We start from the raw sequence: 16,065 nt of genomic DNA, 5'->3' as shown, positions 1-16,065 counted from the left end.
GGTCAGGGGCCCCTCCGAGACTCCAGGGTCCCTCCTCTACCCAGCACAGCCGCCTCTCTGTGCCCTCCAGTCCCCTCTGCCTCTCACCTCTTCCGTCTCTTCCACCAGGAGGTGGGTGGCCGACTCCCGCTCTTTGCGCATCCGCTCCTTCCCCAGGAGGAGACCCCACAAAAAAAGAGAGAGTGAGAGGATCAGCAGCAGAATGCGAGGGGAAACGCACCCATGGAGCAGGCACGTTTCTAAGGGAAGGGGTGGAGAAAGGAAGAAAAAGACCCCCACTACAACAAAGAGCACAAAGTGGCAGAAGCTTTGACAAAGTCTCCCCCCCCCAGCAACGGTCAATGCCTACAGCCGCTTCTGCCAACTAGCGGAGAGCCAAGGAGGAAGGCAACAGCGCAGTGGGTCAGCATCCACAGTTGCAAGCGGCCAGAAGCAGAGGCACAGGAAGCAGGGAAGGTGAGGGACTGGGGGGGGTCTTGCCATGAGGGGGAGAAGTTTGGACAGAGGAGACACACTTCTGCTCCAATTAATTCCAAGAGGGCAGCATCTGAACGGAAGATCCGATCTCCACTTTGTCCGAGTTTGGGGGGGGGGAGCTGTTAAGAAAATGCCTTGGTAGGCCTGCCCATGGGGCCAAGATGCACCCCTCCCCAGAAACAATCTCAACATCAAAGGTAAGGAGTGGCAGAAGCACTCTGATGAGACTTGCCTTAAGACTGAAGGGCAGCTGGGAAGGGAACAGAGTTGAGAGTGTGTCAAAGGGCCGATGGAGAAAAACTTGGGCAGTCCTTGGCCAGCCATCAAAGCCAAGGCAGGTGTCTGGAGGGGCATTGGTGCGGGGGGGGGGGGGACCCAAGTACAAAGCTCAAGGGGGCTCCTGTTTGCCCGCCATTCCCCTCCAGTTATGCCAATACTGGGGAAACCATCTATGCTACCAGGCAGAAGCGGGGTCCCGTGAGATGGCAGCTTTCTAAAACTCTCTCACAAGGGCTGGGTCACCTGTGATGCCAATGGGGGACTCACCAGCCCTACAGCCCCCCCCTGCCCCTCTCCTCCCAGTGCCAAGCTCCCTCACAGCCCTTTCCCAACCCTGATACCAGAGAAGCAAGTGGGGTGGCAGCAGCAGCAGCAGCCGCAGGAGGGCAGGAGGGCTGTGGGGAGGAGAAGCGGAGCTCCTCAGCCCCAGATCATGCTCCAGCAGCCCCCTGCCTCACCTGGGGGGAAGGAGGGGAGGGTGGCAGCGGCAGTGGCAGGTGGAGGGGGGCAGGCAGCCTCACCGCTTTCTCTGCCTCTTCCCTCTCCCACTGGCTTGTCTCCCTGATCATCTCCATCTCCTGGGGACAAAGCAGGGGCCATCAGCAGCTCTGCGCCCACAACGGCCTGGCACTCCGGGGGAAGTGCAGTCCTTCCCATGACTGAAATGGCCAAGGGGCCAGGAAGGAAGGGGGTGAGGGCGCACCCCTTTTCCTCCACCTTGCCCCACTCACCTTCTGGAGAATGTCCAGCTCCTCTGGACTGAGGTCTCGGTCGATGGAGGAGATGCTCTCCAGGCTGTTCTTGCGCCCAATCCCAGCAGCGAAGGGGTTGGCTATGATCCCCGGAGACATCTGCGCAGGGGTAGAGGGGTCAGTGAATCATGCTACTGGCCCTACCTGGGTGCATGGCAAACACCCCAGAGTATGGGCAAAAGGGGCCAACTGGCTAGGCATGCTGCCCACCTCAATGGCAGCCACGTCCTTGGCGTCAAACCCATCACACACAAGCACCAGGAGGGCATCACCCACGCTGCGAAGAATCTGGACTGCTTCCGTATGAGTCATTCCTAGCAGGCTCTGGTGGTTTACCTCCAGGATGCGCATGCCCACTTTCAGGCGCCCATCACGTGCCGCCGCCCCTGTGGAGCTGACCTACACGGCAAAAGAGAGGGAAGGAGGAGGAACAGCTGCAGCCGTGGCGGGGGGGGGGGGGCACCGATCAGCCCAGGAGAACAAAGAGGGGGGCTACATCTTGTCCTTGGAGTCAGCCTGAAGCTCAGCCCCATGGGAAAGCGGCAGCATTCCTGTGGAACACGCCCAGGGGAGCGACCCCCATCCCAAGGTGGTAGGGCAGGACGTGCCTTGTGTCACTTTGAGCTTGAGGGCCAGGAACAGCTGGGCACCACACTGCCCCTCCACCTTTGGCCGGAGGTACACAGACGCACAAAGGCACCACAATCCAGGAAGTCCGTGCGGGGAAAGTGGGGCCCCAGAGCCTCCCCTTACTCTCCTGGAGACCCCCAGGGCTTCCTGTCCAGCAGGCCTTTACTGACGGGGCAGAGGGGCTGCCTTGGTGCCCTTCTCTTTTGGGTGGTCTGTGTGACCTTCTGCCTTTTCTAAGCAAAGATGCTCCATGAGGCAAAGCTTTCTTTTTAGTTCTGGGGGGAAACATGAGAGTGGGAACTGGAAGAAAAAGAGCCCCCACTTCCACCATCCCTCCCACCTCCACAAAACGCTTTGTGATGTGGACAAGGGACCCACTTCCCCCCCCATCTCTAGAAAAGAGTCTCAAGGCTGGGGATGCCTGTTCCTAACCGAGGAGGAAGAATGATTGTACCCCGACCCCCACCCCATAATCCTCCTCACTTTTTCAAGCAGAGGCTGGATATCCACCTGTCACAGTGCCCAAGGTGCTTTGATTGCCTGGTTCTGCCTGGCAGAAGGGATGGGACTGGATGACCCTTGGGGGTCTCTCCCAACTAGGACTCTTCATAAATCTACCTTAGAGATGAAGATGCCTTCGTCTGTGGGGTCAAAGGGGTTCCCTGCGTGGCCCTTGGCACCACCTCGGATGCTGATGCCCAGTTTCTCCCCCGGCCTCTTCTCAATGCAAATCTCCTGCAATAAGAGGGGAGGTTGGGGAGGGAAGCAAGCCCACCCCCACTCCACTCCATGTAAAGGGGTGGATCACCCTGCCCCACCCTGCCCCTCTTGCCACCTACCTCCATGCCAGGCGGCGGAGGGTCCCTCCTGACCAACATCCTCAGCTCCTGTGTCGGGGAGAGGAGAGCATTGACAGCCTCCTGGTGGGCTGCATGGCGGAGGTCGACGCCATTCACCTCCAGGATCCGGTCCCCCACGCGTAGCCCACTCTGGGAGGCCAGTCCCCGGGGAATGACCTGAGAGACAAGAGGGACATGTGGGTGGGGGGGTGGGCACACTGGCTGCTAAGGGAGGTCTTGGGTAGGGGGTGGGAATGGGGGGTTCACGGTGGATGCAGAACCACACAGAGCCATTCCTCACGTGACTCCTACCTGGGCAACCGTGTTAAATCGTAAGAATAAGTGAAGCCCATTTCTTGCCTCTGCCCACTGTGCTCTCCCTGATGGACGACAGCAGAAGCAGCAGCAGAGAGAGACCCTACCACTGCACCAAGGGGCTGCCCTCCACTGGCCACCCTGCCCCTGCCCAGCCTTTACCTTGGAAATGAAGACCCCCGGCTCCTGGATGCCAAAAGGGTGGCTGGAATGGTCACTCCCACCCACGATGCTGAGTCCCAGTGGCCCCCCAGCTTTGATCAGACACACCTCCTGGAAGGGGAGGGGGACCAGAGAGATGTAAGCTGGGAGATGGGCTAACAGGGCTAGAGCACTGGAGGGCGGCCCCAAAAGCCGACAGCCCAAGGGGAGGCAGAGGGAGGTGTCCTGAACACCCCACCCCAGAGGGAGGGGGCCACAGATTCTACAGGAAGGGGAGCCAGGGCAGAAACAGGGGCCTCCCTACCCCAAACAGTAGCAGCCACCTGCAGTACATGGGGTGGGGAGCGAGGGGTTGCAGACAGCCCTCCCAAGAGAGGGTTCTGCCATGTGATCCATATACCTCACCCCTCCCACCGCCCCCCCCGGACTCCCCCTGATGCTCACCTGCCCCCCCACCTACCTCCACCGGGTACTGGCTCTCGAGGGCACTGGGCAGGCGGCAGCCAAGCGGCAAGGGTGTCTCCTCTTGTAGGCTCTCCCCATGGATGGGTGGCGGAGAGGGCCCCTGCTGGGCACGTGGCCCTGGGGGAGCCGGGTCCCCCTCGGCAGGCGGGGCGGCGACAGCCTCTCTCTCGACCAGCAGGGCAATGGTGGGGGAGGCGGCAGTAAGCAGCGCTACAGCCTGGTCATGCCTGGCTTCCGTCATGTCTACCCCATTGATCTAAAACAGCCCCAAACCAGCATCAAAATGGTGATGGGGAGGAAGGGGGGAGGGGCATACTCCCAGGACCAGGCCACAGACAGCCGCCCCAGCCTGGATGCTGCCTGAAGACCTTGGGGGGATTCGAATTGGGGTGGCAGCAGGAGAGATGGGCATCATGGGGGGCCCACAAGGCAAGGAGAGCCCCCCAAGTCCCCCTTCCTCCCCAAAGCTGGCCCCAGAAGAGGAGGAGCGAAATGGGGGCTCTGCGCAGGAAGGGGGCCATCCATATGGCCCTGGGCAGGACCCAGCACCCTCCCTACCTCTGCCTCAGCTAAAAACAAAAAGAGGAAGGAGAAGCCGCCATTTGAGAGTGGCTGGAGAGGAGGAAGAGCATTTGCCTCACCCAGCAGAGAAGTTAAAAAGTGGGGGAGCAAGAAAGGAGAGAGAGAAAAAAGTGGAAGGGGGCAAGTAGGCAGGGGTGGACAGACAGATGGAAGCCAGCACTGACCAGGCCGTCTCGGGGCTTACCCCACTGAAGCCCCACATGCTCTCGCCAAGGCTGCTGGGCAGAGAAGTAGTCCCCCACACAGAGAGAAATGCTGTGGGGGCTGCCTGGCTGCAGGCGGGGAGCCAACAAGGGAAGGCTGGAAGGTGCAGTCGGAAGATGTTGAGGAGGGGGAGAAACTTTGGAAGACAGTCAGTGCTCCACAAACAGCCCAGAGGCCCCCAGCAATAATCCAGAAAGAGAAGAAGAAAGCACTCTCTTCCTGACCCCATATCCCCTCCTCAAAAGGAACCCCCTTATCTGGGCACCCAGAGGAGCCAGGCTGCAGGGGGGGGGGGATGCTGGTCAAAAACACCCCCTGAATCCTTACTCACCGAGAGGACCCTGTCGCCCACACGCAGGGTACCGTCACGATGGGCCGCGCCACCCTCAGCTATCCGAGAGATAAAGATCCCCTGGGGAGAGGAGGCAGATCAGGGCCCCCTCCAAGAACGTCCTCCCCAAACCAGACGCAGCGGAACAAGTGCCCCTTGCAGCCTCTGTTTCCCCCCACCCAGGGCCAAACAGGGGACTCGCGTCAGCACTGAGCCAGAAATAGGCCTCTGCTGGGCAGCACTGGCAGCCAAAAGGATCGCATGTCACCCTCACTGCCAGCTAGCTAGCTAGCCAGCCAGCCAGCCCCCCTGCCCCATGCCAGCCCCCAAGTGGTTGCCATGGGGAGCGGAAGGCACCCCACACCCACGCCAATGCCCCCCTCACCGTGTCCCCTGGTCGGTAGGGGGTGGACCCTTTGCCCCCGGCAATGCTGAAGCCCAGCCCACGCTCGTTGCGCATCAGGCAGGTGGAGAGTCGCTCCGTGGGGGGAGTGCCATCCACCTTCCCTGGGAAGTGCAGGCCCCCTCGTCGCTCCCGGGGGCTGTAGTCGTCCTCGGGGCGCAGTGGGGTCACTGTGATGGCGTTCTCGGGCTCCACCATCCGCTCCCGCAGAACAATCATGGAGATGGTGCTGCCAGACCCCCGCAGGGCCTCCACCGCCACGTGGTGCTCGGCACAATGCAGTGACACACCATTCACCTGGATGGGGAGCAGAGAAGAGCATCAAAGGTGTGAGGAAAGAACTCCCCCGGGCATTTCTGTGCTCACCCCTTGTCTGTCCAATATGGGATTGGTCTTGCCTCCCGCAACACATGCACCAAGGCCAAGACTGTTTGAGGGCTGCGCAGGAGCACTCGCCAGCTGCCACCTCCCTCCCTCCCTCCAACTACCCACCTCTGAGCCCAGGTGGACTAGTACACAAGATGGGACCCCTCTTTCATACAGCCCAGGAACCACCAGCGGAAACCAGCGTGAGAGTCCTTTCCCTTTCTACAGCACCAGCCCTGCCCACAGTGACACATGCCTGGCCTGCCGGCCACTGGATGACTGCAATGCCCTCCACGTGGGGCTCCCCTTGGAGAGTCTCTGGGAGCCTCCATTGACTCCAGGAGCAGCAGCCGCTTCTCCAGGATGCCAGTCCACCTCAGGGCAACCTCCAAAGCACTGGTTTTGACCTACAAAGCCTTTGGGGCTCCTTCCTGGGCCGCCTGGGACCCCATGCCCCCCTTATGGGGATCTGCATCTCAAGATCTTCAAGACAGACCCTCTCCATCCTACACCTGTCTGTAGTACACCTGGTGAGAAGGTGGAGGTTGGGGCCTCATGGGAAGCTGCTTCCATGTGCTGGACTTCCCTCCCCACTCGCCCTCCCTCTGTGGCCTTTTCTTTCCGACAGGACTTTCGGGACTATTTGTGGGGAAGAGGCTCTGGGTGGTGCGCCAAACTGGTTCTACACTTTCTGCTCTCAAAAACGACTTTTAGAACTTTTTTTTGCATCTAGTTGAGCTTTTACAGGCTGCACTCAGAGGAGCAGAGGGCGGGCAGAGCAGTGGACAGAAATGGGCTCAACAGAAGGCCTTTAAGCAACAGCAGCACCAACAGAAGCAGCAAACTATCAACAGAGTTGGGACAGAATGGGAAGGAAGACCCCCAGGCTCACCTCCAAGAGCTTGTCCCCAACTCGCACTCCCGCATGTGCAGCTGGACCCTCCTCAGACACACGGGAAATGAAAATGCCCTGCAGGAGGAAAAAGAGACAAATGCTGGAGGAAGGCAGCAGGCAATGCTAGGCAGGCTCCCCCATGGGTGGCTCTTCATGGCTCCCACCAGAGAGATTTGTCCCCTTCCAGGGCACCCTTCCCTTTGCCTCCTCACTACCGCTGCACCAGTGCTTCGGGGTCCTCCCCCTGAGGTAGTCCACTTCCCAACCTCCTTCCCACCAGCAGAGCTCCCGAGGTATGGGTAGGGCAGCCGTTAATTACCTCATCGTCCCCCTTGTAAGGGGTGGACCCTTTACCCCCCGCGATGCTGATGCCCAGCCCCCCCGTCTGGCGCACGATGGTCAGTGTCAGCTAGAAGGGAGGAAGGAAGGAGAATGAGGGGTTGCTGTTGGCAGAGGCAACCACAGCTCATACGTGCCAAAGCAGCCCCCTTCCGGGTGACCCTTCCCCTGCACAGGAACAGACTGGACACTTGACCGCAGGGAGGGGATGGGCACTATCTTTGCCAGACTCCCCAGAGCTGGCCTCCCACATCAGGGCATGTATGCATGTGTGTCCTTCCTTTCAGCATGCCACCCTCCTCTTGCCTCCCAGGACTGATGGGGAAACATGCCTGGCCAGGGCTGGAAGGCTATACTGAGTTGTGCCAGGTGGACGACTGCCCGCCTGCCTGTCCCAAGGACCTGGTTGGGTGGTGACCAAGGTGGGGCTTCCCCACCCCCCAGGGATGGCACTTAGAGGTGTTACCTTTGTTGGCCAGGCTGGGAAGAAATGAGGCCCCCGGACTGCCCAGTCAGGCAGAAGGAAGCAACCGTTCCCACCTGGGGGGCCAACTGAGGGCTGTCATCACCCATTGCCAACTGGGCAGCCATAATGGCAGGGAGGGTGCCTGAGACCCTAGGAGCTGAACCTAAGAGGGAGGTCTGTTCACCCCACAAACTGGGATGGGACTCTCAGGGGAGGGGCTGCTCTTGGCATGGGCAGCTGAAAGGACAGAGGGCCCCCCAACCCTGTCCTGGTCCTTCTTATGGCAGCTCTCTTTGTGACAGCAAAGTGGCCTAGAGGACAGGGAACAGGCACCTCTGGATGCAGAGATCAGTGTGCCCACCGGTTGGCACCTGCCCTGGCCTGAAACAGTGGCTCTGGGCCCACAGAACTCAGCGCCTGTAGAGGCTGGGCTCCCCAATTTATAAAGATGGAACGTATGCTCCTGGTTCTCGTGCTGCATGGCAAGGGGAAAGCCCAAGGGGACAGACCGGGGGAGCGAGTGTTGCAGGTTTCCTGAGACCTGTGGGTACCCTCCATCCCTGCTCCCCACAGAAATCCATGAGCATGAATGGCGATGGGACCCAGTCCAGGTTGTGGTTGCCCCTGCCAACCCGGCATGGACTGTGCTGGGTCAGAACAGGGCCTGGTAGGAAGGCGATAAAGAACTGTTGTGGGCCCAAATGAGCCCAACGCTGACCCCACTACCACTGTGTACGGCAAGGCTGGCAGGCTAGTACCAGGTGTGTCTTCCCTGGCGAGCTGGTGGTGGGCTCTGCCAGGGAGAAGGCAGTTTTATAATGAAACTGCTCAAAAGGCAGCCTCTGTTTTCTTGCAGCACCAGCACCATCCCATCCCCACCCCAAAACTGTTCCTCGCCCCCCTTCCAGACACATGCAGTCAAAGGCCATTGCCCCCCAACCCCTACTTTGTGACAGCCCCCTGCCAGGAGGATAAGGGAGAGAGGACAGAAGCCCCCACCCGAAGAGGAGGAGGAAGAGGAGGAAGAGGAGGAGGGTTTCCCAGCGGCAGACAGGTGGGCAGTACAGACCTCTTCCTCCTCAATGCGAGCAGGTTCAATCAGCAGATTATTGGCTTGATCAAACGACACCCCCTGTTAGGACAGGAACCGGCAGAAAGAGGCATGCGGATTAGTGGGCAGGAACAGACCACCACCAGAGATAGGCAGGCAGGCAGGGCAGGCAGGCGGGCGGGCAGGAGGGCAGACCCCACGCCCAGCACCAGGGAGCCCACACCAGAAAAAAGAGAGGGGGGCAGGACAGCAAGGAGGGGTGCGAAGGAGGGGCAGAAGTGGATGCCAGATGCTGGACACTGGATGCCTGACTCCTGCTCCGCTGCTCTGCCCCAAATGGTGCTCAGTTCCTTTCCAAGTTTCTGCCCCATCAGTGGGGGGTAGACAGGCAGGCAGGTGGGTGGGTGGGCAGGAGGTCCAAGGGCTGCTCAGAGCAGTGCCACAAACCAAAGATAACACATGGGGTTGAGAGAGGCAGGCAGGGGGAGACACAGGTGCCAGGCCTTGGGGGAGTGGTGGTCCTGGGAACCCCCATTCCACATTGAGCTCCTCTCTGCCTCTGCTTGCAGCTCAGCCCCATGGCAGCACAGGAGGGGCTGAGGAGGAAGAGAGGCAGCCCCCACCCCACCCCTGCAAAGCCAGTAGGGCTCTGCTGCCTGAAAGAGAGAGGGAGGGAGCCTGCAGAGGCAACAGAGACACATAAGGGGTAGGAGAGAGCAGGAGCACCAGAGAGCTGCTCTGCCTAGCATGGGGAGATCCCCCTCTCCTTCTCTCACTCGGACCCCCATTCAGAGCCTTGGCTGCTCCTGCATTGCCTGCCTCCAAGTCAACATGCTGTGTGAGGAGGAGGAGGGCCACTATCCTGGGAAGAGAGGGGCCGAGAGGACAGAGAGAAACCACGTGGCCCCACTTCATCCCTAGGACCAGCTGAGGGAGAAAGGGTAGGAAGAAGGGCAGAGAGCCCAGGAGAGACAGCGTGGGACTGGCACCCGTCCTGCACTCTCTGTCCTTCCCCCCTCCCTGGAGCCTGACCGGAGCCCTACCTTGACCGAGGGTGGAGCAATGGGGGTCCCGAGCTTGGACTCCTCTTCCTCCTCCTCTTCCCAGCCTATCTGCTGGGGCTCCGTTTCTTCTTCCTCCTCCTCTTCTTCCTCCTTCTCCTCTGCTGCTGCTGCTGCGGCATCTTCCTCCTCTTCCTCGGCTTCCTCCTCTTCCTCGTCCTCCCGGGGGCCCCCATCAGCACTCAAGCCCTGCAAGAGGGCCACCACCGCCTCAGGGCGAGGCAACTGAGCAATCCTGAAGTGCTTCTTGTAATGAGGGGTGTCCTTGCGGATCAGCCGCTGCTTCCCTGCTGGGAATGGGCGCACCTCTCCTTCCTCCTCCTCTTCCTCCTCCTCTTCGCAAACAAGGGTGTCTTCAGCAAAATGCACAGTGGGCTGCCAAGAGATGGGACCCGGACGGGAAAGGAACACTCACATGGCCATCCCAGCCATTGCAGAGGCCTCAACCCCCCCCCTCCAAAATCCCTGAAGGGGTTGTGCTTGAAACCCCAGCGCTACACTCCTTGGTGGGCAATTCTGGAAGCAGCCCCCAAACCGGGGGAGATCTGCTTTATAATTAAATATAATAAAATTTTATTTATATCCCGCCTCTCTATCAAAGATATTGCAAAGGAATGGTGGTCTGCGCAAATCTGGCAGGCCCCCTCTATGGCAGCTTGACCTGAACTCTCAGACTAAAGGGGTCCTGGCTGGTCGCCCCATTTAAAAACTGCAAGGTAATCTTTATGAAGAGAGCCAGACTGGCGCAGTGGTGTCAGCGCTGGACTACAAGTCTGGGGACCTGGGTTTGATTTCCAGCTGGGCCATGAAAACCACTGGGTGGTCTTGGGCAAGTCCCATCCTCTCAGCTTCAGGGGAAGGCAATGCCAAACCTCCCCTAAACAAATCTCGCCCAAGGGTCATTGTAGGTCAAAAACGACTTGAAGGCACACAACAACAACAAGACCTTCATGGAAGAAATGGAACAAACACAGGATTTACAGCTGGCATGGCTGGGTCCAGGGTTTTTGCTTCCTGCGAGAGGGCGATCTACCCAGCCAGCGGTTCTGGGAACTGCATCTGAAGACAGATGCCATTAAACTGGCTCAGATGGCAAAAAGGGCAATGCAAATGACCCCAGGGAAGACCCCAGAGGAAAGGGCGGGGGCTGTTCAAAAGAAGGAAAGCTGCAGCAGGGAGAGAAGAAGAAAGGGGTCCACCTGCCACCCCTTGACCGAACCCAAGGTCTTGGGACCAACATAAACTGCCTCTTTGTGAAGAATGGATCCTGCAAAACTCTCTGCCACTGGACACAGCAATAATGGCCTCTAGCTCAGGCTCAGACACCAAATTAGGAAGAGTAGCTAATATCCTAAAGGATAGGATCAAGATTCAAAATGACCTCAATAGATTACAAAGGTGGGCCAAAATTAATTTCAACACGGAGAAATGTCAGGTACTGCACTTAGGGTGAAAAAATGAAATGCACAGATATAGGATTATGGGGACACCTGGCTTAGGTAGATTTATATGTCTGAAAAGGATCTAGAGGTCCTAGTAGACCACAAGCTTAACATGAGTCAACAGTGTGATGCGGCAGCTAAAAAGGCCAATGCGATTTTAGGCTGCATCAATAGAAGTATAGTGTCTAGATCAAGGGAAGTCTAAATGTGCCTCTATTCTGCTCTGGTCAGGCCTCACCTGGAAAACAGTGTCCAGTTCTGGGCACCACAATTCAAAAAGGACATTGAGAAGCTGGAGCCATGTGTCCAAAGGAGGGTGACTAAAATGGTGAAGGGTCTGCAAACCATGAAGCGTTATGAGGAAAGGGAGCTGAGGATGTTTAGCCTGGACAAGACATGGTAAAGGGGTAATATGATAGCCTGTTTAAAAATTTGAAGGGATGCCATATTGAGGATGGAGCCTGGAACAATGGATGCAAGCTATAGGAAAAGAAATTCCACCTAAACATTAGGAGGAACTTCCTGACAGTTAGAGTTGTGTGACAGTGGAAGACGTTGCCTTGGAGTATGGTGGAGTTTCCTTCCTTGGATGTCTTTAAACAGAGGCTAAATGTATAGGGTATGCTTTGATTGAGAGTTCCTGCAGGGCAGAATGGGTTGGACTGGATGGCCCTTGTGGTCTCTCCCAACTCTATGATTAAAGGACAGCCATATATGTGGTCAGGAAACCTAGCAATGACTCTGCAAATGGCTCCCCCAGGCTGCTGTGTCCAAGGGCCATGGCTCCCAACGCCCGACACCAGGACAAATGCCCAACCATGGCAGCAGGAGGCCATACCAGGGCCGCTCAGCCATGCACTTTGCCTCCTCCTCCTCCTCCTCCTCCTCCTCCTCCTCCTCCTCAGCCCATTTCCTTTCACAACCCAGAAGCCCTCACTTGCTGTTTGCAAATGACAGCCATCCGCTATTTAGGTGGCTAACAGGTGGGCCCCCTTCCCAGAGGACAGAAGGCACTCTCTGCTACCAAGACCCAGAGACCAGTGCCCTCCAGGCCTTCCTGTCCATCTGCCCAAGGGGGGCCCAGCACTCTCTGTGGACATGGATATTGGTTCAGGGAAGGGGCCCCAGTCTAGCCCACCCCAATGAATGTGCTGCTGGGAGGTCACGTCCTCTTTTCCCAGTGCCAACCACAGGGCCTTCTCCTGCCAGAGTGGTGGCCCCCTTCAGCTGGGAGAGAGGGGGGTCAAGGAGGCCTGAGGAGTGACGTCAACATGGCCGGTCACAGTTGTCTAGATCCAGATGACAGGCTAGGAAGTGGGGGTTCTGACCGCCCTCATCGCCCTGCTGCCCGCCAGCTCCTACCTCGTTGTATTCCTCCTCCTCTTCTTCCTCCTCTTCCTGGCCCCCCCTGGTCTTCTCCTGCAGTGCAGCCGCCTCCTGCTGCCCTGGCACCTTCTCCTCTGCTCCGGGGCCCTTGGACGTGGCCCCAGAGCCTCTTGCTTCTTCTCCCTGGGGGGCTGCCCCTTTCATGGTGGCCGCCGCCTCCTCCTCCTCCTCCTCCGCATGGCAGTTGGCAGAAATGGTGCTGCCAGAGAGACGCGAGTCCTCGCTGCGGTTGGAAGTGGCGCTCAGCCTCTTCTGGGGCTGTGCAGAAGGCACGGAGCATGTCAAGAGGACACAAGGGGGAGAGCACAGGGTTCATAGCAGGGGCCACATGCTGCCACCTCCCAGAAGATGGAGATAATGATAAGTATGGTTATTATTTTTTTTATCTCTCCCTTCTCCCAAGGCAGGAACTCAGGGCAGGTTACAACATTGAAAAACAACATACAATTAAATGCATACAAAAATCAAATATTAAAATAGAATTAAATTACTACAATAATTAATAATAATAATAATAATAATTTGTTTTATTTATATACCGCTATTCCAAAGATCATAGCGGTGAACAGCAAGTAAGCTAATTAGCAAGTAAGTAATTAAAGCAAGTAATTAAAACAAATTCTAATTAAAATACGTTAAAATAATATAACAACACCGCTATACGAAGGGGACTAGGGTGCTTTCTGGAATAAGCGGGCAGGGGAACATTATAGTGGACGCTCTTATGGTCATCATTTTTGTTCTAAAGGTTGGAAACTATGGAAAAAGAAGGGCACCAGCTGTGGGGAGAGGGGGGCTCTCCCATGATCAGCCTCCTAAGCAACAGAGCCCCTCTTCTCCCACCCCAAAGGCTCACCTCTGGACCTGAGTTCCCCCTCTCGGCACTTAGCCTGGCTGCGGATGCCTCACTGCGCCGTCCCTCCATCACCTTCTTCATGGACTTCAGCTCGCTGGGGTGGGGTGTTGCCCTCCGCTGCAGGCCCTGTTAGAGAGGCATGGGGACATGGGGTTGGGGGGGGGTTAAATGGGTTGAGGGGGCCCTTCATCACATGCCTTCAGCAAAAGCCCCTCAGCTGCAGCGCCAAGAAGGAGGGGGCCAGCCCTGGCAGTCCCGCCAACCCCAGCCACAGAAGAGGCACTGGGCCACAGCTGTGGGCCGAGGGCGGGAGGTAGCCAATTGGACCCCCCACACAAGTGGAAAAGCTTTCCTGCTGCAAACAAGTCTCCTCGACTCCCTGTAATCCAGCAGACCCATGGTTAGGATATGAAAGGGAAGGGGAGCACAGCAGGTGACCCCAGGAGAACAGGCTCTGGAACGGGCACCCAGCCTCACAGGTCCCCCCCACTCATCACCATCACCATTATCACATTTATTCGTACCCTGCTATTTTCCCAGAACTGGGACTCACCCTCCTTTCAGCCCCTGCATCCTCATCCTCTTCCTCCTCCATTTTGGGATCATCCATGAACTGAATCACGCTGACCCGGTTGAGGTTCGTGTCCGTCCAGCTCTCATCCACGCTACTCTGAAGGAGGTTCTCTGTGGGAGGGCGATACCAGGGGGCTGAGATGTGATGGGGTCTGTGCACCCCAGTCCCCCCCCCCCAGTCCTCAGCCCCCCATCACTGGTCCCTCCATTTACCAAGACTGGGGGAAGGCTGCTGGGGCAGGAGGTAGCAGGTCAGCACTTTCTGGCCTGTCTTCTCATCGTCTTCTGTCTGGAACTTGAGCATTGGCTGTGACTGGTTCTCGGCCAACCAGAGTGCCTTCAGATTGAGGTTGGTCAGGGCAAAGGGTAGGTGCTGCAACCTGGGCAGAGGGGAGGGCAAGAAGCAGAGATGGGACTCTCCCCATGCACACACCCACACCCACACATGCATGCACAGCGGCTCTCTCCCTCTGGTCATTGGGTGCTGCTCAGCTGCTCAGGAAGGCAGCAGAAGCCCCAGTCGCCTCTGGGATAGGGCAGGCACACACTAGCAGGACTGGGGGAACCCCAAAGGCCAAGAGACTGCATTGTCGGGTAGAGCATGAACAACACCAGTCCCTCTCAATCCAAACTGGTTCACATTACATTGCTCCTGCCTCTAAGAATGGGTCCCAGGGCAGAGGGGCTTTTGTCGAAAGACCCCTGCCCCACTCTTCCAGCCCTCATGCTCACCGGTTGCCTGCCACATCCAAGACATGCAACTCCGTGGTGCCAGCCAGCTCGGCAGGAAGGTGTTCTAGACGGTTGTCCCGCAGGGACAGCACATTCAGGTTGCTGCAGCCCCCAATCTCTGGGGGAAGGGCCACCAGTCGATTCCGGTCCGCGTTGAGGTTGGTCAGCTTGGTCAGCTTCCCCAGGGCCTTGGGCAGGGCCTGGAAAAAGGCTACAGGTCACCAGAGAGGGACCACCCTCTCCCGCCCCACATACTTGCCAGAAGGGAGCAGAAGAGCAAGAGCACATAGGGAGTTGCCAAGCCCTCTGGCATCCCACGTCCATAAGTCAGCCCCACCCCACCCTGGCCCTCAGGCACACCTACCGGCAGCAGGTTTTCAGTGAGGATGAGCTCTGAGAGATTTGCACAGTCTCCGATCGCTTCAGTCACTTCCACCAGTCGGTTCTGATCCACTTTCAGGATGGAAAGCTGCTTCAGCTGGCCTGGGCCGGGGGCAAAGAGAGTAATGTGCCAGACCCCAGGGGTTCTGTAATCCCACCCCCCACCCCCCCCACTGGGGAAACCAAGTGAGGGAGACCACTACCAGACCGGGGATCCTGCCAGCTGCAACCCTCCCACAAGGGAACTGCGGGTAAAGCCAGACAAGACAACCCACTGGCACCATGCCCAGCTACAAAGTTGGTCATGCCTGCTTTGGTTGTGCCTGACGTACAGCACGCTGGTCTCAATGGGTCAACTCCATGCCCAACCGGAGCCTTCTCCGGAGAGCCTGTCCTAAAATGAAGGAGCACAAACTCCCAGATGGGTCTGTCTGGGATGCCCTGAGCTACTCAGAGGAACCCTTCGCTTTGCCCAGCCACCCTCAAAGCCACGTCTGCTGGGAACATCGTGGAGATGGCCTTCTGGGTGGTTGCTCCCAGGCTGTGAAACTCCCTCCTCAACTGCCTCCTGCTTGCAGTTCAAGGTGGGCTTTCAGGCAATCGGTCGGGTGTTAAGAAAATGGCTTGATATCAGTTGGGTGCTGCGTTTTCTTCCGCAATGTAGTCTTAAGCTGTCTTTAGTATTAAAATCTGTTTAAGTGTAGTTTAATAGCCAAGCTTCTCCCTAAACATTCTCAGTACACCCTGCTATGAACTCCAGCTCTGGCAGAAAAGAGGGGAACAAATCAACAGACCCTTCAGCTTCCGCTTCCCCACCCTCCAGCCCAACCTCAGTCCCCCACCTCCTGTGTAGCAGTCCTCCCCGCTCACCAATGCCGTCCGGAATGGACTCCAGCAAGTTTTGAGACAGCAGCAGATCCGTCAACGCCACTAACCCACTGATCTCGCCTGGTAGCCGCTCCAGCTTGTTCTCAGAGACATCCAGGCAGACCAGCCGTCGTAGGTTGCCAAGCTCCTGGGGCCCAAGGAAGGAACAGTTGGAGCCCAGCCCCCCCATGGATAGTTCCACAGACCCTCT

General features: G+C 57.9%; 1 protein-coding gene across 18 annotated transcripts in view; it reads right to left on the bottom strand.

Moving 5' to 3' along the window:
* Positions 1-16,065, bottom strand: part of SCRIB (scribble planar cell polarity protein) — a 31,900-nt gene that overhangs the window by 12,698 nt on the left and 3,137 nt on the right. For 11 of the 18 annotated variants that reach the window (XM_089518241.1, XM_089518249.1, XM_089518243.1 and 8 more), the window contains exons 8-28: positions 15,858-16,002; positions 14,971-15,089; positions 14,607-14,806; positions 14,088-14,254; positions 13,855-13,985; positions 13,302-13,427; positions 12,422-12,703; positions 9,600-9,992; positions 8,575-8,637; positions 7,020-7,109; positions 6,698-6,775; positions 5,422-5,736; positions 5,037-5,117; positions 3,915-4,175; positions 3,455-3,565; positions 2,978-3,154; positions 2,757-2,873; positions 1,719-1,907; positions 1,488-1,607; positions 1,215-1,334; positions 88-147 (exon numbers count right to left, since the gene is read on the bottom strand). In XM_089518241.1, coding sequence (XP_089374367.1) covers positions 88-147; positions 1,215-1,334; positions 1,488-1,607; positions 1,719-1,907; positions 2,757-2,873; positions 2,978-3,154; positions 3,455-3,565; positions 3,915-4,175; positions 5,037-5,117; positions 5,422-5,736; positions 6,698-6,775; positions 7,020-7,109; positions 8,575-8,637; positions 9,600-9,992; positions 12,422-12,703; positions 13,302-13,427; positions 13,855-13,985; positions 14,088-14,254; positions 14,607-14,806; positions 14,971-15,089; positions 15,858-16,002 — 3,345 coding nt within the window. The remainder of the gene's footprint in view (positions 1-87; positions 148-1,214; positions 1,335-1,487; positions 1,608-1,718; positions 1,908-2,756; positions 2,874-2,977; positions 3,155-3,454; positions 3,566-3,914; positions 4,176-5,036; positions 5,118-5,421; positions 5,737-6,697; positions 6,776-7,019; positions 7,110-8,574; positions 8,638-9,599; positions 9,993-12,421; positions 12,704-13,301; positions 13,428-13,854; positions 13,986-14,087; positions 14,255-14,606; positions 14,807-14,970; positions 15,090-15,857; positions 16,003-16,065) is intronic. The other 7 variants (XM_089518247.1, XM_089518260.1, XM_089518251.1 and 4 more) reach the window with 6 other exon arrangements.

Source organism: Sceloporus occidentalis, unplaced genomic scaffold (assembly GCF_023333645.1).
Source record: "Sceloporus occidentalis isolate IW3139 unplaced genomic scaffold, rSceOcc1.0.p SCAF_3, whole genome shotgun sequence".
Classification (NCBI taxonomy): Eukaryota; Metazoa; Chordata; class Lepidosauria; order Squamata; family Phrynosomatidae; genus Sceloporus; species Sceloporus occidentalis.
This window is presented reverse-complemented; position numbering and strand designations above follow the sequence as displayed.